The sequence below is a fragment of the Nannospalax galili genome, unplaced genomic scaffold (genome assembly GCF_000622305.1).
Source record: "Nannospalax galili isolate Female #2095 unplaced genomic scaffold, S.galili_v1.0 scaffold518, whole genome shotgun sequence".
Taxonomy (NCBI): domain Eukaryota; kingdom Metazoa; phylum Chordata; class Mammalia; order Rodentia; family Spalacidae; genus Nannospalax; species Nannospalax galili.
The window spans coordinates 2571162-2597064 of record NW_008342851.1 but is presented as its reverse complement, the minus strand read 5'-3'; the positions used below and the strand labels follow the sequence as shown (position 1 = coordinate 2597064).

The following is a 25903-nucleotide window of genomic DNA, read 5'->3' as shown; positions in this document are numbered from 1 at the left end:
CTCAAACTAAACTTTTCTAATAGGAATATTCTAAATGATACATTTCATTTTCAGTTTGAATGTTTTATAGTCATGAAATGATATATGCTCATTCTAGGAAACTTGGAAGTTGTGACTAGGAATTTGGAGTAAAATCATAAAAATCACTTTTAAAGCACAGAATCCAAATGAAACCAGTTTCATGTATGTATGTGTATATGTGTGTAGGGGGTTATTAGTTGCTTTTGTCAAGATATTTTAAAATTTTATTTAACATTAAATGTTGATATTTAGTATCAATATTTTACTGATTATTTCAGAATTTTTATCTTCTAGGTGCTCTGTGTGTGTGTGTGTGTGTGTGTGTGTTTGTGTGTTGATGTCACTAGGGAAGGAAAGTTGTCTGTCAAAATACATTATGATGTAAGTCTTGGTTGTTCACACCATCTCATGATGTGCTTTATAAAGCTAGCCTACATCATTTCATATTGGTCACATTAAAAAAACTTTAACCACTGCTTCTCAAATAACTTCCATTTCATTGGTTTCTGTTGTCTAAACATTTCCTGTGACTTTTATAGCAAGGTCAATTTTACCAATTTTCTGACCAGAACATGTAACTCTATTGCAACTGATAGAGGACAAAATTCAGTATTTCCTTAACACCCTGGTAAGGCTGTTAAAAACACAGAAAAACAAGCCTTTTCAACTTGACTTTTCTACCAGTCAGTTTCTAATGGCCCACTTGGCGGAAGCATGGGCCACATACAAGGAGGATACGTGAGTCCTAATGTGCAGGGCTGATTTCAGTGCAAAAGGGAAATGAAATTCAAACATCTGGGCAGAACATTTCAAGTGAAAATATTTCTTGATAAAGATCTAGTCTCTTGTTTTCTCCAAGAAACATGTTCTAGAGAAATTTCCTACATTGCCTAATCCTAAAGCTGCCTCCTACTTCAAATGAGAACTGTCCATGTGTCAGGTGGGCATCCCCATACAAGCATACTTCTGAGGAGTTGCTTCCAAACTCGAAGAACAAGAGCTGGAACTATCCAAATTCAGTCACAATGATACAAGGCAAAAAATTAGTCTTCAGAAAACTAACAAAAAGCCAGGCATGGTGGGGCACGCCTTTAATCCCAGCACTTTGGAGACAGAGGCAAGTGAATCTCTGTGAGATCAAGGCTAGCCCAGTCTTCATAGCAAGTTCCAGGTCAGCCTGGGCTACATAGTGAGATCCTGTCTCAAAAATATAAAACCCCCACCAAAATAAAAAAAAAATAAAAACCAAAAAAAAGGGGGGATACTATGAAAGAATGAAAGATTTGAGAGATTCTAGAAGTTGAAATGAGAGGATGGCTTGCTGGAATGATTTCTACTGTTCTTTGTACGGTTAAGGAAAGAGGAAGCCAATAGAAAGCCGCCGTTTGGCTGAATAAATTAGCGTCACTTAAGCAATGGATACTGGCTCTGGGTGGCGCTGGTTCAGGGGAGCCAAATGTTCTCGGATTTTCCCAACTCCACATTCAGTGATATCATGTTAGCTTGAAATCAACCATGTGCGGATATTTACATCATAGGGGTAGGCAAATGCAATACACCATGCCTTTTCTTCTCAGAGGGTGGGTTTATCATTACACCTCTGAAAAAAAAAATTACTGTCACAATACTTGGTGTGCACATAGCATGGACAAGCATGCAGGCGAGCAAGGAAGAAAGCAAGCAAGCCAAATGGAAGGGAAAGGAGGAGAAGGAGAAGGAAAAGACAAGACAGTGAAAGGAAGAGGGTATCAGGAGACTTCGTCAAATGACAGCTTAGAAATACTTTGTGGCTGATCTAAATGAATTAGTTGTGGCCAAGATCAGGGTCAAGGAACAATGGTAGATACCCAGAGCCAGAGAAATCCCAAGAAATTGTTTTTGCAATTCCTCTAGAACCCAGAGGCTCAAGGCTGTGAGGAGAGCTGACACCCTGCACTCACACCTCAGCTCCAGAAACACATATCAAAAGTCTGCACTGCTAACATAACAGGGCAGAGAGAGAGAGAGAGAGAGAGAGAGAGAGAGAGAGACTGACTATGAATGAATGAATATGCACATTATCAGAAACAGAATGGCAAGATCTATCTTTCCCATCACATTTACAGCTCTGTGACACTCACCACAATCAAGAAGCTGTCGTAATTCTGCAGGGTTACTGGAGCTCTGTGTTCTGTATAGAGTCGAACATTCCAGTCCTAGGACACAAAACAGACTGTGTATACAAAATACAGTTCCCTGGAGAACCTGTGAGCCTGCTGCCAGAGGGACATTCCAATTTCCACCTGGCATCTACTCTAGATGTGTACCAAATATTCTTGGAAGCCAACCGACCACTAATCTTATCTGGCATGTCAATGATTTTGGCAAAATCAGCAGGCCATTAAGAAGCAGGTTAATCATATTTATTAAATTACAGAGAATTTAATAATTCCCATACAATAACTACATGTTAGTCTAGAGTTAGAAATGATTGACCAAAATTACTTCCCTGGTAGAGAGAAATGCACAGCTAGTGTGTCTAGCACAGTGTCTGTTCATAGCAGATAGTAAGACACTGATATAATGAATGCCCCAGAGATACATATATATTATAACAGCCATGAAATAGGAGTCTAATAAACTAAGACCTTCCAGCAGTCTAATTACCTTTCTTCTCGATGGTTTCCAGGAGCTTGATAAGGAGAGGTGGGGCGATATCAGGAGGGGCAAACTGCTCAGCCAGATCAGGAAGGGTCAAAGCTGAAAATAAGCAAATTCCATCTTTAGATTCCAGGTGAGGCAGTCAGGTACATTATACCACAATGAAGAATACTTACATACAAGTGAGCCAATTATATTTGACAGCAGTAAACTCAGGTCTGAGCAAGAGAGTTCTATCCCTATACTCAGCTGCATACTTTAGGACCCTCAAGGACACACTTGATATTTCTCTCCTATAACACTCTCTGAATGTCCACTCAAAATCCCAGAATTCCTTGACAAATGGCTTCTGATGGCTATTCCTTTAGGGCATCCTTCCCAGGGCAGACCACCCTCCCTGGGGCATCTCAGAGTCCAGGCCACGTCTGAGCAGTAGACTCCAGGCTGGACTACAGCTTGGATACACAGAGAGAAGCAAGGGGATGCACCAGGGTATAGCTCCCTGTATCACCATGCTCTGGTGCAGTAAGTATTTAAGAGTGCAGTCTGAGGGGCCCGCAAAACCTGAAATCAAGTCAGGCCTCCAGATTATTAAGAAAGAATTGTTGCTCAGGCAGGAGAGACTAGAAAAAAAAATTTATTAGATTGTTAGCATGCTATCAACTAAAATATTTGGACTCACAGCAGTTGGGCCTTCTTTTGATCTCTTGCCCTCGGTTCTGCCAATGCCCAGGCATCACTGTACACCAACACAAATGACCACAGGTTGTCTGACATTATCAAATTAAGCCCCTGTGCAATTGTTCTCAAAACCTTTATTTGCTTATGCATATTTTAGGCCATTAGATTAAGAAATATACTTCTATAAACTGTCTTCATATTTTATCTGTATGTTCTATCAATTGTAATGATATAAAACATATTTCTAGACAACATTCATAAATAACTTTGTCTGACATTACATTTATAACCATATTGTTGCTCAAAGAAACCATTTTAAATAAAACTATTTTCTAAAATATGCCAGAAGAGGGCGCTAAATATATCCACCTCAAATTTCTGGAAACCCAAATAAACGCGAGCCTTTGTGAAAACATCTGTATATATAACCTGTCTGCCAATCATCTACAATGTAAGATGTTTATAGACCAACACTTGAACTGTTATATAGGAACAGATAGTTCATATAATCTGAGAAACATGAATAGTCCTAATTTGGTTTTAGAGGTTTTAATATAATTCTTTATTAGAAGCCATATATAATATTAAGCAAATTTCTAATTAAATCCGTGTTTAAGAATCAAGACTCAACATAAAATGGTAACAGATTTATTATATAAAAGTAGTGCTATTAAATTCTGACCTCAGAGAACTACTTATGATTTATGTAAGACATTTTGCAAACCCCAAACCCTCTCACCCGAAACCTTTGTAGATTCCAAGACCCTTGCAGATTCCATACACCTGATGATTTGCCACCTAACTCTACTGGCCACTGTAATCACCTGGGATGAAAGAGAAGAGCTAAATTATGAAGAAAAAACTCTATCATAGAACTGTCCAGTGAAGCTTTCTGTGATGACAGAACTGCCAGGATGGCTGTGCTCTTCAAAAAACCCTGGCAGCTGCAGTGTCTACTGGGCACCGAAAAGCCTCTGCAGAGTTCAGCAACTGAATATTTTATTTCAATTGATGTAGATTTAAGTAGCTATATGCAGGCAATGAACACAGTACTTAAGAGAGCAATCTGAGAGCCTGTGCAAAGGAAACTTCTATCAACGGTGCATGAAAGGTTCACTTTGCACTAACAGACCCCACAACAAAGCCATCTCCATCCAAGACAGGGCACCCCCATGGATGCACTCAAAGGCCTGCAAAGTTCACCAACTGGTCTTCTGGGTGACTGTCTTATGATAGCACCTTTTTTACTTCATAAAGGTAGACTAGATATGCAACTAACCACTGTGCAGAGGGCTGAGGGATGCAGAACTTCATCAAAACCAGAATGGCCAGGAACAGGAGAAGTAATCTGTTTGGAATTAGTAATAAGTTTGATTCCATGGGTAATTCCCCTGAAAAAGTCAGCATTGACATCTGAAAATCTTTAAATGTTAAAATGTGAACATATTTGAAAAGCACTTAAAATAATGTATTTTATTATTAAAGTTTGTAATTGTTTTAACTGAAAGCACTGTAAAACTTTAACAAAATACTAAGTTGGGTATAGGAGTATATACCCAAAATCCTAGCATTTAGGAGGCTGAGGCAGAAGCATCAAAGTTAAGCTAGCCTGGGCTACCTAGCAAGACCCTGTCTAGAATAAACACACATACACACATACACACACACACACACACACACACACACACACACAGAGCACACCATTTTATTTCCTTTGACAAAGTATAAGCCACTTCCTTTGGCCTTTGTAGATTTTCAGCTCATAACAGTATCCTCTCCTCACTTTCTACGCTGAACAAAATGAACGTCATCCTGTCCACACATGGAGGAGGAGGAGGATGACCGAAGGGGAACGAGGGAATGCGGAAGTTAGGGTTCAGTACAGTTTCCTTCCTTTGCCCTCGCAAACTAACAAGCCTCAATACAGTCCCAAAGGCAAAAGCTCAAGGTTAAGCAGTAAAATCACAAACACACACACCCACAACACACTCAATCCATCTACCATGCCAAATCCTCTTCCCTTTCCCTCATATGTAACACAAACATTTTTGATGGAAAACAAACAACCAAAAAAAAACCCAACACTGGCACTGAAATCAGAATTGCTTAATAAAGTTTATCTCATTCCAGAATTTTATCAACATGATCATTCCTGCAGGCAAAAGTTATGAAAGTTATGAAAGTTAAATTAAATGATAATTAAAGATTTCATCTAATTGTGATTGAATTATACACCCAACAGTTTTTGGGGTTTTTTGTCGTTGGTGGTGTATTTTTTTTTTTTTTGGTCTTTTTGAGACAGGGTCTCCCTGTAGCCCCAGCTGTCCTGGATTCACGATGGAGACCAGGCTTAGCCTCAAACTCACAGAGATCCGCCTGCCTCTGCCTCCTGAGTGCTGGGATTAAAGGCATGCACCACCACGCCGCCCCACAGTCTTTATATTGCTGGGTTGGCCAGTGCTTTTCACGTCAGCTGAAAACACTGAAGAAAGCAAAGCCTTCTTATTTTCCTTTGTCTTTCCTGAATTTTCTTGGCAAAGACACTTTAGTTTGTCCACAATTATCCTGAATGACAAAATATCTTTTGTGTTATTCATACTGGTGTCAGAGTTTCTGAAAATCATTGTGATGGTCACCAGAGAGCTGTAGGAACACTGGCCTATTCTGGAAATGCACACACTGGTTAATTCTTAAAAATACCACTATACACATTTAACAGTGTAAATTCTTCTTTTGTAATGTATGAACGAGTGTCCAACTAAATTTTTTAATACTGAAAATAACTTCTTGTTGAATTACAGCTGATCAAGATTTTGCAATAGGAACTCTAAAAGGCAAATTTTACAATACCACAAAAAAAAAATAAAAAAGACAATTCTAGGATTTCCTACCCCTAGTACTGTCTGACTCAGTACACTTCCTCTTAGAAATACTCAGACATAGGTAATACGGCAGAGTCCTACCCGAGAGGTTTGAAAGTTCCTATTACCTACTTGAACAACAGGATTATCACTACAGTTCTAAAAATTTATAAAACAATAATCCGACATACAAGTATTTATTTAATTCCATTAAGTATACAAGGTCTATATTTTTGTTGTTCAATTTCATTGTAAGATATTCCAGTAGGAAGCAAAAATTGCTGAGACTGACTAAGCTTGGTGAGTGGTTCTTTGACTAGCCCATGATACAGCATCAAATCATAGTCTGATAAAGCATAATGGTTCTAAAAATTAATTTTAAAACAAACATACAGGGTGGGGCTGTCAAGTAAAAGACAAATTAATAGCATGATATTATATACCAGTTTTATTCAATTTGACTTTTCAGAGAGATTTATAAATCTGAACAAGGAACTTCAGGTTCTGAGGCCTATCAGAGCACATGGTCTACGGTCTGGAGAGCCGTGTTCATTCATAGGCATCTGGGTACATGGCAGGTTCTTCTACACATCCAACCCCAGTTTCTCACTTAGCTAAATCATTTTTCATCAAAAGGCAGTGTTGTGCAAGGAGAAAGAAGCAGAGCTAAAAGAGCCGAATGGTCTGAGATGGCAAATCTGAGACATATTATTTCCAAAGAAAGGAGGCTCAAGTACCCTTCCACACTGACAAGAACACGGAAGGACAAGGAGACCCAGACGGTAGAAGGAATTTCTCATGCTACATTGGAAGCTGAATTTTCTATATACTCTATCTGCTCCCTCCCACCACTCCCATCCCCGGTGACAGCCAATCACACAGAACAGAAGAGAACCTTCTCTGCAAACTGAAACCGCTCCCAAACCACTAACATGGGCAGGTCTCAACACTCCTGGGTAGCAGTGGTATGTGGGAGATGGTGGCATTCTGTGCCCTAAATGGTGCCAGCTCTGCTACCAAGTGCAAGATGAAACCAGCACACAGCTGCACCTTTTGGAGACATTTTCCATTAAAAAATAATAAAGAAAAAAAGACATTTTAAAATTAGTGCCTGGCAGAGCTGAGTGGAAAGTTTAAGCTGAAACATGGGGACCCAGAGGCTGCCTAAGCCAAATATTTCACTGCTAATGGAAGCAGCTTGGAAGTGTGTGAAAAACTGCCGCTTACCTCAAACTGTAACACAAAATACACAGGAAGGAACATGTATATGCAAATGTGAACCAATATTAATTCAAAATGTTAAACTGTCTTCTGACTGCTGCTGAATCCAAGCTTTATTTCTGTCTGAAACAATCTCTCTCATGACTTGAAATGAAAAATGGTGGGCACAAATCAAACCAATTCCAAATCTTAAATAAACTTTGCAAGCACACTGGTACTTTCCACATAGAATAGTGAAAAACACTGGACTTGAAGCTTCTTAAATTCTGTGGGCTACAAACCACATCAAAAGACGGTGTGCTTTTGGGGCAAGACAATAACGCTCAAAAACAAACACCAAACAAAAAAGTAAAACTATGGGCTCGTTACTTTTTAATACACACTTGTTTCATCAGCAGTACAGGAGTGACTAAAAGCACGGGGCTTAATGCCAAGGAGACCTGGCTTTCATCCTTTCTTCACCCTTGCTGTCAGTAATCTTAGACAAGCTGATTAACTTGGACCCGAGTTTTTTTCATCTGTAAAATGGGAATAATTATATAAGTTGGTAAGGATTAGGGAACAATATGAATAAGCTCGGTGGGCATAGTGCCCAGCATGTAGAAAGCCCAATTGTAACTAGTGTTGGAATTATTCAGGAAATCTTTATTATTAATAGAGTTTAAAATACTCCATCACAGTGACAAATTTTAAGACCAGAACTATCATATGAAGACAGTGTTTTTTCAAACTTCTTAAACGAGGTGAGTTGGAAGCATATTTGACAGAGTGGAAATTAACATTTGGTCTTTTGTTTTACAAATAATAATCATTTTTCAGACGTCAACTCAAATGTTGTATTATTTTCAAGCTTTTCAATTTATCACACCTTCTCCCAATAAGGATCATAATACTAATCGGTTGGAGTTATCAGACTTCAGTTTTCTGACTGTGAAGGAAAAACAGTTGAAATGACTATGTAATAAATTATATTAAGCTTGGCAGAAACAAGGTCTTTTTTTTGTTGCTGCTGTTGGAGGAGGAAGATAAAAGTATGTGCAATGAAAAATGGGAGTAGATATGAAATAAATCTCCAGCCATAACTGCATTATTTTCAGAGATAACCAGTAGGTTGGAATTTTTTAATTTGCCAACAGATTTAAATTAGAAGTCTGTAAATCTTTTTAGATTCTCTAAACTCATTAGTTTTTAATATCTCCAAGTTAATCTCCCCCACTTATCTCTTCTGCTCCACAGGTTAGAAGAATGAGAGACTGCCCACTTAGTTGTATTTCTAGACAACAGATTGGCATCAGAAATAAACAACAGGCAAAGATCTGATTAGTATAAGTGCGCACACAGCTTCTCATGCCTTCCACTGAAGCCTTGAATGAGGAGAATGCTGAAATGCAAGGTTACACTTAGTCTTTGACAGGCAGCCTAATTAACTGTGCTCCTTATCACCTAAATTGGAATCTGATTTAAAGATGACAACTTTCGGTGCACAGCAAATTAAAATGCTGGGCAGGAGGGAAACAGGGAAGAAAGAACTGCCCCCCCGCCCCCAAACACACACACACTCCTTACCCAGAAAATAATTTATAGTTGAGTCCAGGGAATTTCAGAGGCCAATGATTTATAAGGAACTTGGTCTTTTGGTCTGTTAGCTTAGAAAGATTTCATCTGAAGCATGATTCAAATGTCCCAAAAGGGAAAAGAACAGACAGACCGAAAAAAAAAAAAAAAATCACATTTCACAAACATAGTAGGCGCTTAGCTCTCTGTTGAGTGAGTGAATGGATATGACTGGCACTAGCTAAGAGCCACAACCCCACACTATTCTACACACATGCTTGTATTTATTTTTCACAGAGGTTCAAAGCTATCTGGTCTTTATTATTCTTGATTTTAAGACAAGGAAACAGACATAGAGAAATAAAGTCATTTGGTCAATGTCCCAAGCTCCTATGCAGTACCCGTGAATTTAGCATGGGCCTGTCTTCTCTCCCTCAGTCCCAAGCTAGGAAAAAGAAACCAATGATGATATGTTTCCCTAGATTTCCTGTTATGGCTCCCAAATTTCAATGGTAACTGCAGTAAGGGTGTCATGTAACACATAGGTCTGTGATGCTCAAAACTAAGACCATGGCCATAATACTTTCTGATTGGCCCAAGTGAAATTATCTTGATAGCATCAGTTTTTGTGTACTCTCCCCCAAGTCTGAAAGTCAATGTATTCTCCTTCACTCTCACACTACTGTGATGTGCAGATAATCAACACTACACACAGGAGAACTATATAGGCTCCTGTTGATAGCAGAGGGGGTAGGGGGTTCCAGCAGAACCAGACAAGCTGGACCTGAAGGTGAGCTAGCAGAGATGCTCATGTCTCTCCACATACATCTGATAATAAATTTCACAGTCAGATTTATTAAACATGTTATAGATGCTACAGTGAAGCCAGATCCTAAGACATAATTTGAGAAGCCCCAAATGCAATTAGAGGAAATGGATCAGGAGAAGGAGAGGGAATGGGACAGAAAGTTATCACTGGTGAAACAAGAGCCCAGAAAGAGACCTGATCCAGGCTGGAACCTGTTGGCAGACCAAGGAGGGATGGAGCTTGAGGAGAGGCAGAAATTGCTAGAGTTGCAAAGTAGTCCAGCTGAACAGCACTGGGAATTTTAAGAAAGCCTGGATGGAAATCAAAGACAAAAAGTACCACCAAATTCCATCCCAAATAACTCCAGAGAGTCAGGGATTTTTTTCTGACATTTAAAAATATACTGAAAGGTTGAAAGAATTGTTCAGTGAATACTCAGACTTGCTGCCCTTAGACCCTACAATTAATATTTTCCATGTTATTTGAAATTCTTTTTTGATGCATTTCAAAATAAGGAGCATAAATTATTGCTATATACTGAATTGTGTCCCCCATAATTCATTATGTTTAGATCTTTTGTGGTACTACCCCCTCAAAGTGATGATATTCGGAGACAGAGTCTCTGGGAGGTTAATGAGTTTAGATGAGACCATGCGGGTGCTTCATGACAGAATTAGTGCTCTTGTAAGTAGAGATCTGACAGCTTGCCACCATACCCAAGGCAAGAAGCGGTCCTCAGCAGGCCCAGCCATCTCACAATCCAGTCTCCAGGACTAGGAGAAAGCATTTCTGCTGTTTAAGACACTTAGTCTAGGTAATCTCAGCTCACATATCACACCATACCCCAAGTAAAGAAAATTCCTTGGTCTAGAAAATGTCAGTATCAAACAGAAATTCTTTGGATATTTAGTAAATGCCTTCTGTGTGTCAGGCTATCTCTAAGGACCGTGATTCAGGACAGTGCTTTTCACATGTATATAAACAATCAGATTCATGGGGTATCCAGGAGGGGAACTGGAATTCTGCATTTCCTGCAGTCTCCCAGGCTATACCTGGGCTGCAAGTCCTCAGACCATACTTCAAGGAGCAAGAACTAAGGATGAGCACCAACCACATAGAGAGCATCATGGTAGGAGCCAGAAGCTCAGTAACTACCCTTCATATTGACAACTGTTGCTCTGTGCACTGGGCTTCACAGGTTGGTTGCTCACTGGACCTCAGCAGCTAAGCATCTCAACTTGTGTTGGGCAGATGATGCTGACTGAGCGGCAGGTCTCACCACCACAGTGATTAGGTCTATGTCCGACCTACTTTTGCATCCACAGAGATGAGCACCAGAAGGTCCTGTTGCTTGGTGCATTTGTACATCACTATGTGGGAATGGCACAAGTCCAACCAGACCAAGGTTCCAGTCAAGGAGTAGGCTCTTTAGGTTTGGTGTATGTTTGGAGAGGAGACCCAGAGAAACTGGGCATGGAAGGAAGAATGATAACATTACCACTATTATATCACTACTATTGATGTTCTCTAAGTATTAAACACTTAGTGTGGGAAACTGTACATAGTGTTTTATCTCGAATCTGAAGAACCTTGTGAAGGTTTTTATAATCATCCCCATTTTACAGATGAGAAAATTGAGATAAAGTGAAGTGATATACCCAAAGCTAAGACAGCAGTAAGCAGTAAAACTGATCTAGAAGAACAGATTGACTTCAATGGCACTCTCAAGCACTCCACGGGTCCAGCTTGCCTTCTCAGGCTGATCCGCTGGGTGCTGCCATTTTGGAGGTTATGTAGCCAAGAAAAGAGGCTGCACAACTAATGGAAATGAACTTAGCGACATTTACAAGCTTTGGTGACAAGAAGTGTGTTTGTTCAACTTGAGCTTGGACTAGCAGGCCTGCGTCTCACCATCACCTCTGCTTTATCACATCTGAATTCTTGCCAGCCCACTGAGCCAGGTTAAATATTTTCAGGACGGCATTTACTAAATATTTTCTCATAAGGCTAAACTAAGCACATTCTTCCCCAAGAATGTCATTGGGTTTACTCAGCTAAAAATAACTGGCCAACTTATCATATACGGCAAGATACAGAAGACTCTAGTAAATCAGGTGGAGAAGAGGTCCAGTGAGGAATACAGTGACCTGAATATCAGAAGGGTTACAAGAGAAAGAGGAACTGCATCTGGAACTGGCACGAAAAAAGGCAAGAAAGACGAGACTCAAACATACTGAATGGAAATTGCTCTACAATGCAGGAGATAGTCATGAGAAAATAAGCTTATATTAGTCAGACATTTTTCACTAACAAAGCCTTTAAAAATCTTTAACAGCAGACTAAGCCATATACATATAATGAAGGCTAATGGTCTCAAGATAAAAGTAAACACAACTTTAATGGCATAAAGGATCAGCGTTTTAAAGAATATATACTTCAAAGCAATATACTTTTGACTACCTATTAGAGGCAATTGATTCTGGTGGGCTAATAAATTTTCCTAATTCAAAAGGTATCATGTTCACCAAGGAAAAGAACAAAATTTGTCTACTTCTTCATTAAAGAAATGAATGGACTTATCCTGGCTGATGTTAAAGATTTTAAATGAGTCCATTGAGGCAGAAGTTGAAGCACATCAATATATTCTTTAAAAAAACAGCTCCAAATAGGAAATCATACTAAGCTTCAGGAAATTATTTGTGTCCTATTAATCTTTTTTTCTTATCGGAGATACCAGGAAGTACTGTGGATAGATGTAGCAAAATATAAGTATATATTGATTACATCTCACCTCACTCCACCAAAGAGTCTCAGAATAAGCTAACAAACCCAAGGAGGTAACATTTGAGGAGTGTGTGTATTCTAATGATTGCTTAAAAGTCAACTGGGTGAAGTGATCAAGTCAATATAGAGGAGCTAACTGGTGAAAGAAAGAAAGGTTTTTTTAAAAAAAAAGCCTGGCTCAGGGTAGGAGGTAAAGCAGTCGGTCCTTCTAATCAACACCTTAGCTTCTTGATGGAAACAAGGTATCCTGCAGAGAGGACATTGCTACAGCTTCCTGGCTGCAAGTGGAAAAAGGTTGATTTCCTATAAATGGAAATACCTGAGATGGTGTGTTAATGAAAAGTTCTAGTGACTCAGGCTGGTCTGCTCTCCCTATGGGGTGTTCCTTTCAGTTTTAGCATCTCAGTGCCCCCTTTATTCAGGGGTTAAGCGCTCCTTCCCCTGGGGCTGCCAATTCTCGGTTGGGCTGAGCAGGAAGTGATAGATAGTGCCTGTGCCTGCACCATGGGAGGGAGTTTTGTACATTTTGTTCTATCAGATTAGCCTCAGTAACTTTATGAATTATGAGCTGTCAACTCCTTTTTCAACTGCTATAGAATATGCTTCTTAGAAATTGTGGCTATAAATAAAACAACAGATGTTTTCAATTGGCTCCACTAGAGCTTGGGCAATTTTGTTTTAAAGGGGTAAGAGAATCCATCTCCAAGACTGCATTAGGGTTCCCCCTGTTGGTTACTTTTTGCATCAGCCTTCTGAAGACACGTTCATTTTCATTCATAAATTACTGTTTGAGGCCACTTATAACTTGTTAGAGAAACCAGGAAGGGGTCTATAAAGCAACTGTAACCTTTCTGTGATTTGTTATTAAAAAATTATAATTACATCCTTACATAAGCACAACAGCCACTATATCCCTAAAAGAGGGAGGGGGTGCACTGAGCAATGGTAGGAAAAAAACCAAAGCAGACAAAAGGTGAGGACTGTGTTCAATGCATCCTTGGTTTCTCTATGGACAAATAGGATAACTTTGGGTAAAACATCCAATATCTCTGAGCCTCACTGTGCAGCTGAGTGAAATGAACAAGGTGCAGTCAGCCATTTTAAACAGTGTCTAGTTCTTAAACTCCAGGATTCGAAGTATTTGTATTAGCATGTAGCTAATACAAAATGAAAACGTGAGGTGCTTATAGGATGGCTGGCATCAGCACCAAGCACGGATTACTTCAGTTGTGGGGGAGGAGGGGCGGGGTAAATGAGCAGGGAGTAGTGGCATTTACTTAGGTCACCAGGCTACAATAACCTATAGTTTTGAACCCGGGGTGTATGGGTTAAAGCAGTATTTGCAAGTGAGGTATACATTTTTCTCTTTGCCAGAATGAATAGTATATGTAAAGAGACTGAACATTTCTGGTGACCTCTGAACATGGATCTCATGGACAACAAGCAACTGCATGTTCTGAAGTGTATTCCGAAGTCATGACTGCCACAATCAGAGAATGTGACTTTAGTGGTGCTCCTGTGTATGCTGGGAGAAAGAACTTGGAACAGAGAGCAACATGAGACCAGCCAAGGGAGGGAAGGAAGGGGACTGTCCCTGGCCCAGATACTACACTGCACACTTAGTGTTGTACTTCCTGAAGCCATGCCAGATGCCTCTCAAAGTGCATGTCTCATCTCATACTTGGGATAGAGACTCAGAGAGGTTGGGTGACAGTACCAAAGGCCGAGTGCCTGGCACAGTAGAGGTTACAACCCAAGAGCCCTTATTTTTCCATATTACCTCTGATTTCTGTCTCAGTCTCCCCTCCTCCCAGTCCTGTTTCTGAATTTCTGTATGAAGTTATTTGCCAATGTAATCCCCTTTGATGGTTTTAAATTTTTGACAATATATTCATAGCACTGCGGGGCTCTAGAAGATAGGGAATAGAGCCAAATTAGATCAGGAACTAGATAGTAACTGCCCTGGTTAGTGTTTGTCAGCTTGATACCAACTAGAGACACCTTGGAAGAAGTCTCAATTGAGTAGTTTCCTCCATCTGATTAGTACTGTCTGGAGACATTTTCTTAATTGCTGATTGATTTAGGCAGGTCCAAACCACTGTGTGGGGTGTCATCTCTGGGCAGGTGGACCTGGGCTGCATAAGAAAAGTAGCTGAGCAAGCCAGGAGAAGCAACCCAGAAAGCTGCGTTCCTCCCTGGTCTCAGCTTCAGTCCCAGCCTCCAGGTTCCTGCCCTGGACTCCCTCAGTGATGAACTGCTGTGGGGTCTCTTCCTTTCCTCGTGGGTCGTTGGTTGGCCACCAGTCCATGAGGACAAAGGGAGCAGAAGCAACGAACGGGGTCAGGACGGCCAGTGAGCACTGACGGAAGAAAGCCCTTCCGGGGAGGCAGGTTCAGTGAAACAAGCAGCTCCAGACTCAGTGAAACAGTTCTGTTTATTTGATGGGGGTCAGGGAAAATATAGCGTGGAGGCAGTAGCCAATGCTTCAGCTGACAGGTGCTCATAGTGTGCTTTATTTACATGTGGCAGTAGGCTCCTATCATTCGACTATCCAGCAATGCCCAATTATCATACAGAAAAAACCTGGGGGTAGTTTTTAACTCCAGGAAACTATGCCAAAGGTCATGTTCCAAATAAGGTCAGGCATCCGTGCTTGGCTGCACTTTCCAGGTAAGTCAGGCAGAGTAGCAGGAGGCCCCCACTGAGAAGGGGAGTCCTTCCATAGCCCCTTAGACATGGAGGACTACAACCCTAGCAGCAGGGTTCCCCAACAAACTGCAACTTGGGAATTGTAAAAGGAAACAAACCCTTTCCTCCCCAAGTTGCTCTTGGTCAGTGTTTTATCACAGCAACAGAAACTAAACTAAAACAGTGACAAGGCAGGTGGGGGGCAGGGAGGGTATGGGGGAGTTACTCTGAGAAATCTCCTGTTCTTCAAGCCCTAGAGCTTTCTCTAAGTTTATTCATTCCCCTAAGGGAACTTGCCATCCCATTTATTTATTTATTTGGAAAATGATACATTCTTGAAAATGTGACAGTAGGAAATAATCCCAACCCACACAAGATTAGACAGTCCAGAGCAGTTGAGCTCTGGGTAGGAAGAGGCTAATAGTAATGGCCAACATTATGATGCATTTAATTGTGCTAGGTTCACTGCTTGAACTCTTTACTGACATTTCAGAGCACAATCTTCCACAAACACTCTGAGGAAGGGTCTGTCATTAGACAGAAAAGGGGGTGTGCTTGATGCTCAGAGAGGTTGAGGAATTTTTTCAGGCTCACACAGCTGAACTAGTCAGAGCCAAGATTTCAATTCAAATGTACTTTGAAAAGGGACTGTCAAGAGCCAGACAATAAAGTTAGAAATGATTCTCTAGCTAAAGAAGAGATGCCAGAAGTCAAGAACCGAGGAAGACTCATTCCTTGACTGGTCTGTTTCTCTACAGAATGCATTCTTCTTTTCCTAAGATAAACCACAGGATGTTAGCACATCAGATTGATGTCTACCAATGAGAATAGACCCCATGATGGTGACATTCATCCCTCCTCACTCTTGAAAATCATGACTGTGTCCACAGTCCTGCCTACCCAGCTGAGCATTCATTGTGGAAGGAAAAACCCAGACCTGAAAAGAAATCAAACAGAACATAGAACAGAGCCACCAATGAGACTTTGGGCCAGGAATTCAAAAGGAAGGATTTCCCAGGGCTCTGTAATGGGCCCAAACTTCTGTATGCAACTTTGTGCTTTCTGGCAGCTACATTATAGAGTAAAAAACAGACAAAATTTAATGTTTTATTTAATCTTATTGTGCTGGACAGCTTTAGTTGTCAACTTGACACATTTGGGTAGAGGGAGCCTCAACTGGGTAATTTCCTCCATTGGCCTGGCTTATGGCCATGTCTGTGGGGCATCTTCTTGATTATTGAGTGATGTGGGAGGGCCCAGCCCACTGTGGGTGGTGCTACTCCTGGGCAGGTGCTACTCCTATTTTGTATAATAAAGCAGGTTGAGCAGGGGTCAGGGAAGCAAGCCAGTAGGCAGTGTTCCTCCATGGCCTGTGCTTCAGCTCCTGCCTCCAGGTTCCTGCCCTGAGTTCCTGCCTTGGGCTCCCTCAGTGATGAACTGTGACCCAGGAGATGTAAGAAAAATAAACCCTTTCCTCCCCAAGTTGGTATTGGTCAGAGTGTTTTGTCACAGCAATGGAGAGACAAACTAGAACACTTATAGATGTAAAATATTATCACTTCAATATACAATGGATAAATAAAAAGAATTCACCAGAAGTTTTACAGACTTCATTTCCCCTTATTTCACACTCACAGAAGTCTCAATGCAGAGAAGCCATATGCTAACAGCTCAGTGTGGCTGGGGCACAAGGCTGGACCCTGGAGTGGGCAACTCTGCTCTTTCTGGTAGTCTTCTGGTTTTCCTCAGTGTGGCTTTGGTTCTGTGGAGAATGTATTCATTTTAAAATCAAAACTAAAAAGACATAAAAATGTGGAACCACATTCCAGTGGCCCAAGAGGATTAAGCAAGGGTTTGCTCTTTTACTGATAGTGCTTAACCAGTAAAAATGGCTTAGTCCTCCTGGGAAGGCATTTGGTCTGAGCTGAGTAGGAACTGGGAGCATCCACAGTAATTTGTCACAAGCAAAGAACCTGCCAGAATACTAAGTGTGGTATTCCAGAGTTTGTCATGGTATCCACCATGAGGTCAGGACATCATGCTGGCCTGCAGAGAAATGGCGTGATTAATAAAGTTGTTGCATCGGATGCTTCTCCATATGCTCCTGGCTCCCCTCAAAATGAACAGGAAGTTTGACTGTGTGCCTCCTGTTTGAGACTGTCCGTCTGCTGCCTGCAAATGACAGGAGGTTCAATTACCAGGGAGAGCCTGGCATCGCTTAGCTATTAAGTCAGAAAGCCCACAGTCTGCTTTGGTTCACATCTGGACAGTATGGGCTGCAATAATTTCATTTATAAAATCAGGGGTCATTAACATGTCCCATATTGGCTGAAAGACAAATGAACAAAAGTTACAATAAAAGGTGAAGGTAGAAACATCTACGGATACTAGAGGCAGAGGGCAAGCACCTAGGTGAACTGTGCTTCTTCTTGAGAAGATGGTCTAATGGTGTACATGTTTATGGCACAGCAGCCTCCAATCCAACCTTCATAGAATATTTGGATTAACTCAGCAAGCACAGCAACACACCTTATGCTGTAATGCAGTCTTCCTTGCATGAGGTGGCTGTGCTACTTGCTGTTCTGTCCTAAAACCTCTCTCTAGGTACACAGAAGGTGAAGCTTCAACCCAGTTCCTAATCACACTTGCAAGAAACAATGAGTTTCATAACTCAAGTATCTACTCAAAGCTTCCTTTAAGCACGTGAGTTGCTATGGTTTTTTCAGAGTGCAAAACATGTTGGGGGTAGTGGAAACTGGGAAGTTGCAAACAGTTCTCAACTTAGAGCACATATAAATGATTGAAAAACAACAAATTAAAAAATTATTATTCAGGAAAAGCAGCAAGAAAAGAACAGGAAATTATAATTTCCACAAGGAATCGCCTTTGGAAATGTCACTTCCTAGGTAACAGATGCTGCATGCAGTGAGTGTTTGAAAAGGTAATTCACACAGATCAGGGGTTTGATATCAGAGGCAATCAGAGTTCTGGGTGAAAAAACACCACACAGTAAATGTTTGGAAATGTTAATTAATGTACTCTGCAAAAATTATCTAACAAACTAAGAACACAATTTTGCAGCATCCACATAAAAGCATCGGCAGAACACAAGGCATTCCAAGTCTTCTTACACTTGTGATAATTTCTTCCAACTGGCTGCCATGATTATGTTATGAAAGGGGCAGCTTCACAGTTACTCTGTAGTACTGAAGTCTTTTTGTGACACAGGGTGACATCTGAGGGAACTTCATGTCTCCTCCTGTGGTTCACCTGCCCATATGTCCTTGAATTCTCAATTCTATTACTTGCTCCTATAATTCAAAATGCTAAAACGAGGTTGGGAGAAGTGCAGATGTGGTGGAGATGGGCCTGTTCCCACCTCAGACCAGACTACCTAGCATCCTAGGTCTCCTACGGCATAGCAGTGCCCCACCCCCATAAAGCACTTCTGTCCTCGCCCTGCAATGGCCATACCTGAGGATGCTCTGTACTGCAAGACAGATCCCCATATATGCTCTCCCTGGACATCTGCTGGGTTGCTACACTACAACTAGCCAGGTGGATGCACGGGCATTCAATAAGGCCAGACCCAGCAAAACTGAAGACCGTGAAGCTTGTTCTGTTTAATAGCTGTCCTCCCTTTCCCCAACCCTTTTTCGTAACTTGGCAGTATTTTCCTTCCTCCATTATCTCCCTCTCTTACTGATCATCGTCCCCAGTCTATGAGAAACCTCAAGGCCACAGATACTCTCTTGGGCCTTTTGTCACCCCAAAGCCAGCCTCTTCAACTGACTAAAAAAAAAATCCATCACAGTGATACAGAAAACATGAAATGGAAATGACACATGAAATCTTATGTATTATATCACAGAGACAGAGTCGATTTTAACAGGGCCTCAAGCCAAATTCTTATTGTAAACATTTGAGGAAGTTTTCCCTGAAAATAATTGCTCACTGATATGAATCAGTGGAAAAGTCTAATTAAGTTTATCAACATGCTCCATGCAACAGTGGATTTAGCAGCTGAGATCAGATGATCATTCAGGATACACAACCATGCTTACTGCTAGAGTCTAGACCAGAATCAACTTCACTAGCACAGAAAAGTAAAACAGAAGTGCTATGAACTTATGTAGATTGTGAAATGTTCTTATTTGTATTGTTTTTAGATTCTCAAAAAATAAAAATTAAAATAAAACAACTAATTACAGAGAAAAACAGGGGGGTGGTCAAAATGGAGAACAAACTGCTAATAACCAAGTTCAAACTGTTTTCATTAAAGAACAGAACAACATCAAGTTGGAGAAATCAGTTACTTTGAACTCTGTGCTATTTTCAATCAACAGAAACTTGTTTTTAAAGACTTCTGTGAATCCACCCCTACAAATTCAGGGTCCCACTCTCTGCAAGTGGGTGTTTCATAGAAATAATAAAACCACACCCAAAGACTGTGGGTTACCCAGTCTGCAAAGCCCATTCCTCTGTTACTTGTGCGGGTTGAAGCCCCAATTGATCACTACTGCCTGGGAATTCTGCAAAGCCTAATCCTCCAAATGACATAAGAATATTACGAATCTTCATGTCTCATCCATACAATATCTATGAATGACAACTGAATTCCAGTGCCATACAGGGAGAAGCCAATTCATACTGTCAGCTGATGTGTTTCACTTTTACCCTCTGACTTCCTCCCTTGAGAAGAAGCACAGTGAGGCCAAGACAGCCTGGGAAGCTAAAAGAATGCTATGAAAAAAAAAAAAAAAACAAAACAAAAAAAACAGGCTGAGATGCAGATATAGCACATCCCAAGCATTCTTATGCATTTCCCTCAATTCCCATCATTAATCATGGGCCCATTTTTCCCCAGGGACTCTTTGGCAGGGCAGTATCCCATTAACTCCTGGTCCATCAGCATCACAAAGAAGCAGCTAGCAAGTAAAACCGTTTGCTCCATAGCAGAAGCAGACACTGGAGGTTGACCCAGATATCGAAACTACTCCAATGTACTTGGTCAAGAATGAATATGAACAAAGCCTTTGGAAAAGCCCTGAATTCAGTATTTGTTCCTGAATTCATTAAAGTTCCCTTTTTCATTATAAGTGGGTTATTCCTTCCTTGTCTGTGGTGTGGAAAAACTTTGACAAAATTTTCAAGAAGAGTTCATTTGCAAATCAGGGATTGGCGATTCTCCTCTGGTAATTTTAGAAAAATCAGATGCTGTTAAATTTCATCTATTTAGAAATCCCAGCAGTTCTAAAAAGCTCAGTAGCAACCCAGTGACTAAAAGTGTTCCCAGCCATTCCAGATTTATACACCTCGAAGGCTTTCTCAGAAGCGCTGCCTCAGAGCTACACCATGTCCATCCCTGGACTCAGGGCCTGACTTGTGTCAACTGGGGACACAGGCAAGAAAGGGCCTTGGAGGCTACCCAGTGGAAAATTTAGGAATAAAATTCTAGAACTTCATGAAACTCTGATTTAAGATACTGCTTTGTTTGCCTCATTGAAAAAGAAAAAAAAAAAAAAAAAAAAAAAAAACAACAGACAATTGAGGTACTCTGTTCCTCTGCAGTCTTTAAAATTTAAAACCTAAAGAAACATGATTATGGGTATGAGACACAGCTAGGTGCTTTCAAAGGGACATCACTTGAATTACATTAGAATATAAAATATAAGTTACAAATGCTGCACATACTTATCAATCCATTTAGAGTAGCCCAAGACTAAGAATAATTTAAGCATTAAACTAGTATTTAAAACATACTATAGCTCTATCCTTAGAATCCAGACAAAGGGTCATTTTCTAATTGAACATTTCATTAAAATGATGCCCTTATAAAGATACCGTTCTGGACAGAGGCCTAAGATGAAAACATCGGAAAGATTCCAACATCCCAGCACTACATCCTATCATCCATCCTCCTGGGAATCACTTTTCTCAGGAGGGGAATATAGGTGGTACTGGATAGTCCCTACAATCCTTTTCAAATCTGAAATCCATGGCTCAAGATTTTTTTCATTAAACTTTCAATTTTCCCTTGTAATTGGTGAGGGAAGGAGAGAATAGCAGGGGGTGGACCATACAAAGCACGAAACACCTACAGAGTTTGTGTGTAGGAGACTTGCTTTCTCAGAAGTTTCTCCTGATCAAGCTTTATTTTGATTAGCTGCACCAGATGAATAGGCAGCTCAGAGGGGTCCTCAGAAGTTTCCTCTGACACTAACTGGCCATGCTAATGACCAAAACACAAACATTTAAGTATCATTCAACATATTGGAAATGGGACAGGGAGATGATGGCTCAGTCAGTAAGGTGCATGCTGCACCCTAGTTTGGATCCCTAGCACCCACATCAGGAGCATAGCAGCGGAAGGCTGAGACAGGTGGATCCCTGGAGCTCACTGGCCAGCCAACCTAGCCAAATCAGTGAGCTCTAACTTAATGAGAGTCTTTGTCTCAAAGAAATAAGGTGGAGAGTAACTGAGGAAGACACTGGGCATTGACCCCTGGCCTCTACACACGTGCACACACAAAACCCTGTATGCATATGTGTATACATACAAACAGACATACATAAAAACTATAAGTTTATAAATATGCAAAACCCAACACTGGGATCCATGGGGTGTGTGTGTGGAAGATACTTAATCGTCTTCTTGGAGTGTGTATAGATGGGCTTTCTTAAAGGTTTCTGTTTCAACCATTCTTCTCACAAATAAACTTTCCACCTGTTTGGGCATGTGCTAAGAGAATCTGACTCCACCAAAGTAGACAGGAAATGTTTGTTCAGTTAGCATAAAGAACTCTAGTAAGGCAACTGCTTACAGCTGGAACTAACTTGCACCAGATTTCAATACCTCTGCTCAGGGTAGGTACTTGCAAATGCCACTCGGGGCTCAGCTGCTTTTAATTAGTAGCTCATGCTGGGAGCACCTTGCCTAACTTAGCAAAATATCACTATCTAAAATAGCATTCTGCACATTTTTTATAAGTACTAGATCCATTTATTTTTCAAGTCAAATAACCCCCCCAAATAAATTTAAGCAAGTCTCTTTTTAAAACAGTAATATTTCACATTGAATGTGCTCCTGAGGCCAGAGGAAATGTTCTTTCCTTTCCTAAAATTTCTAGCCAAGTACTCACAAACCCGGTTTCTTCCCAAGAATATTTGTGTATTTTTTAAAAATTTCTCAGAGCCTGGTTTTAAAAGGCTGGAACTTTTCACAAGACAAAATAATTCCATTTGCTACTTGGCTCCTTCTCTGAGTCTAGCTTGGATCCAATGGGACCTAGTTGACTAAAATGCGGGGCAAGTGTCATGAAGCCTGCTAGGATATTGGTAAACCACAGCTCAAAGCAGAAATTCAGAGAGACATGAAAGTAGCCTTAAAGCAAAGCTGTGGGAAGCAGAGACAGCAGTAAGCACAAATTCTTCAGCCAATGCAACAAAACCATTCAAGAAGAAAGCGTACACATTATGACTAATCGGGGGAGTAGAAAGGGTAACAGATAGTAACTACTATTATTAAGAAGGAACAGGGTAAATGAATTGACACCCTGAATGCCTTAAGAAAGATACAGAATCAAACTTTCTTATGAAATACCATTTCAGGGGCTAGAAATGTAGTTCAGTGTCAAGCATGGGTGTGGTCCTTGGTTCAATTGCCAGCACTCAAAAAAAAAAAAAAAAATAGTGGCAGATACCATATGGGGGGAAAAATACAAAGCTAAGCAGCCCAAAAGTGAAAGCTTTGGGAGAAAAGTTAAAGGTCAATTTTTCAGTACTGTGCTGTATAACCAATTGCCACTGGATGGCGGTGGGGTTTTATTTAGCAAAATTGCCCAGTTAGAATGGATTCTCCAGTATTTTCTCCAACATTCTATGAGCCCCAAGGCTCTAGGGAGGTAAAAGGTAGCTCTTCCCTATAAAGAAAGGTTGGGGGTCTCCAGCCTAGAAATTGCAAACGTCTGTCTGATTATTAGTCTCTTGAAAATTACCAATTTACCATCAGTATGGAACAGGAGAGTGAAACAAATTAAAACTTAAATAACGTCTATGAGTCTGGAATTTAGGGAGCGCATACATACACAGACATGCACAGTCACACACGCACCTGCAGTCTGCCACTGAGATCAGATCATCTTGAGCCTGGTAAACAAATTGAAAACACATTTGGCTCTACTTTTTCTTGTAAACTTGATGGCTTTACCATACTTTTAAATGCTACACACGACCCTCCCTTCCTTGGCATTTGATCCCTTCTTTTCAGGAGGAGCGAAATCAGTAATCTCACCAACAACAAGCTTTGCTTTCAATAAGTACATCTGCCAACTTAAACAGCATCTCCCAGGGCAACAGAATAATGAGGGACACATGTAGGTACTTGCCATCATCAGATGCAAGCTCAAGTCTGTCTGAAATAAGGCCTGTAATTCCGCTGAACCTCAGGTTTGGCAAAGAGTGGCCCAGGGGGTCTAGAATGTGGCCCTTGACTAAAGTACAGAAAGGGGACCCGAGAAACCAACCTTTTTCATCTTTGCTGGGCTCTAGTCATTCCTCAATTCACAGGAGACATGAGAGGAATTGCTCGAACATGTGGCAGACCAGTGAATTTTGCCTCACTCTTGCTGGTGAACTGGAGGCCCTGCTGTTCAAACTGGATCTCATGATGCAAGCAGAACATAGCCAGGTGGGCCATACCTGCGCACAATTAAGACCCCACCCACCCTAACCAGGGCAACAGCCCCAGGGGCTGCTGATTTGGGCCCTTTCCTTGCTCAGGATTTGGTCAAATGTGTGCCTTCCTCTTTGTATCACTTTTAAAGCATGCAAAGTCTGAAAAATTGGAAAGCATGAAAAGAAAAAGGCTGGAAACTTAAAAGAAATCTAGTGCACAAAAGAAACTTCCTACCCTTCGCAGCTGGCTCTAGGGTCAGGAATCAGAGGCTGAGTCATCCAGTCCACAGGAACCCCCACCTCCCTCACCCACAAGGGACTTGAGCTATGAATGGCTTACAAGTGCCCACAACCCTCGGTTTTTTTTTTGTTTTTGTTGTAATGGGATTAAAGAGCCTCATGCATGTCAGGTAAGCATTCTACCACTGAGCAATGTACATGTATGACATAGCACTGAGCTATGTACATGTATGACAGCCTCTCTTCCCACTATTTATTCATTTAATTATTTTTATTTTGAGACAAAGTCTCACTAAGGTACCCAGGCTGGTCTCAAACTTGCTCTGCAGCCCAGGTAAGCCTTGAATTTGTGATTCTACTGCCTCAGCCTCCTGAAGAGTTATGATTACAGACAAGTGCCATCAGGTCTAGTTCAGAGCCCTGAGTGACAACTTCAAGGACATAAGGAATCACAAGGACATATTCATTATAGAAATGACTACTTTAAAGAAAATAACCGGATATCCTGAAAAAACAACTCAAATGGTACTAACACCATTTTAACTGAGAGCCTGTGTGGTCTCAGGCACAACAGGCTACCAAAGATGATTCCTAAGGTTTTAACAAGAGTCCACTGACATACACTATGACATTCCTACTCAAAATTCACTCTAGATTTACTTTATCTTTCCTTTTCTTTCATTCTTTGGAGGCATGGTCTCACACTGTAACCCAGTCTAGCCTTCAACTCCTGGCAGACCCGCTTCAGCCTCTCAAGTGCTGGGTTTGCAGAACTGTACTATCACACCTAGCTTGAAACTGGTCTTTAGCCCTAAACTCATGATGTAGATAGTGCCAGATAGCTTTAGATGGCAACTTGACACACCTGGGTAGAAGGAGCCTCAACTGGGAAATTGTCTCCATTGGACTGGCCTGTGGCCATGTCTATCGGGCATTTTCTTGATGGTTGAGTGAAGTGGGAGGGCCTACTCCACTGTGGGTGGTGCCACCCCTGGGCAGATGGTTCTATATTGTATAAGAAAGCGGGCTGAGCACAGGCCAGGGGAGCAAGCCAGTAAGCAGTGTTCCTTCATGGCCTGTGCTTCAGCTCCTGCAACCAGGTTCCTGCCCTGAGTTCCCACCTTGGGCTCCTTCATGATGAACTGACCCAGAAGATATCAGTCAAATAAACCTTTTCCTCCCCAGGTTGGTACTGGTCAGAGTGTTCTGCACAGCAATTGAAGGCAAACTAGAACATGGACCAAACTAGTCTCAAATTCACAATCCTCCTGCTTCTGACTTCCAAGTGCTGGGAGTTCAACACTAGAATTTTTACTTCTATAATAACAAAGGCAATGCTAGTCAACATAATCGTTGTACCATCTACCTTAAAGAATATCCTTGGCAACAGTAAGTGGGAATGGTGATGGGCACCTGTAATAGCAGCACTTAGGAAGCAGAAGCAGCAAATTCAAGGCTTGCCTGGGCTAAACATCAAGACCCTGTCCAAAAACAAAACAAAACACATCCACACAAACACAAAACAACAAAGCCAACAACAACAAAAACCTAGAACAGTGATAGCAGCAACTACCATAAACCATCAGTTTTGAAGAAGAATCTTTAATACTATGATAACTCTTCTCCCTTGGGAGACGGGTGAGGCACAGGATTAATTTAGTTTGTGTATACAAGGTAAATGCATACTCTTGAGTTAAGGTCTTTGTGAGGTTTCTTTCAGATCAGTGGT

The 25903-nt window shown here is 41.0% G+C and overlaps 1 protein-coding gene across 3 annotated transcripts in view; it reads right to left on the bottom strand.

The window, feature by feature from the left end:
- The window catches only part of Pik3r1 (phosphoinositide-3-kinase regulatory subunit 1), an 84263-nt gene that overhangs the window by 25340 nt on the left and 33020 nt on the right, over positions 1–25903 (bottom strand). For all 3 annotated transcript variants that reach the window (XM_008838833.3, XM_029566307.1, XM_029566306.1), the window contains 2 exons: positions 2668–2760; positions 2142–2216 (listed from right to left, as the gene is read on the bottom strand). In XM_008838833.3, the coding sequence (XP_008837055.1) occupies positions 2142–2216; positions 2668–2760 (168 nt within the window). The remainder of the gene's footprint in view (positions 1–2141; positions 2217–2667; positions 2761–25903) is intronic.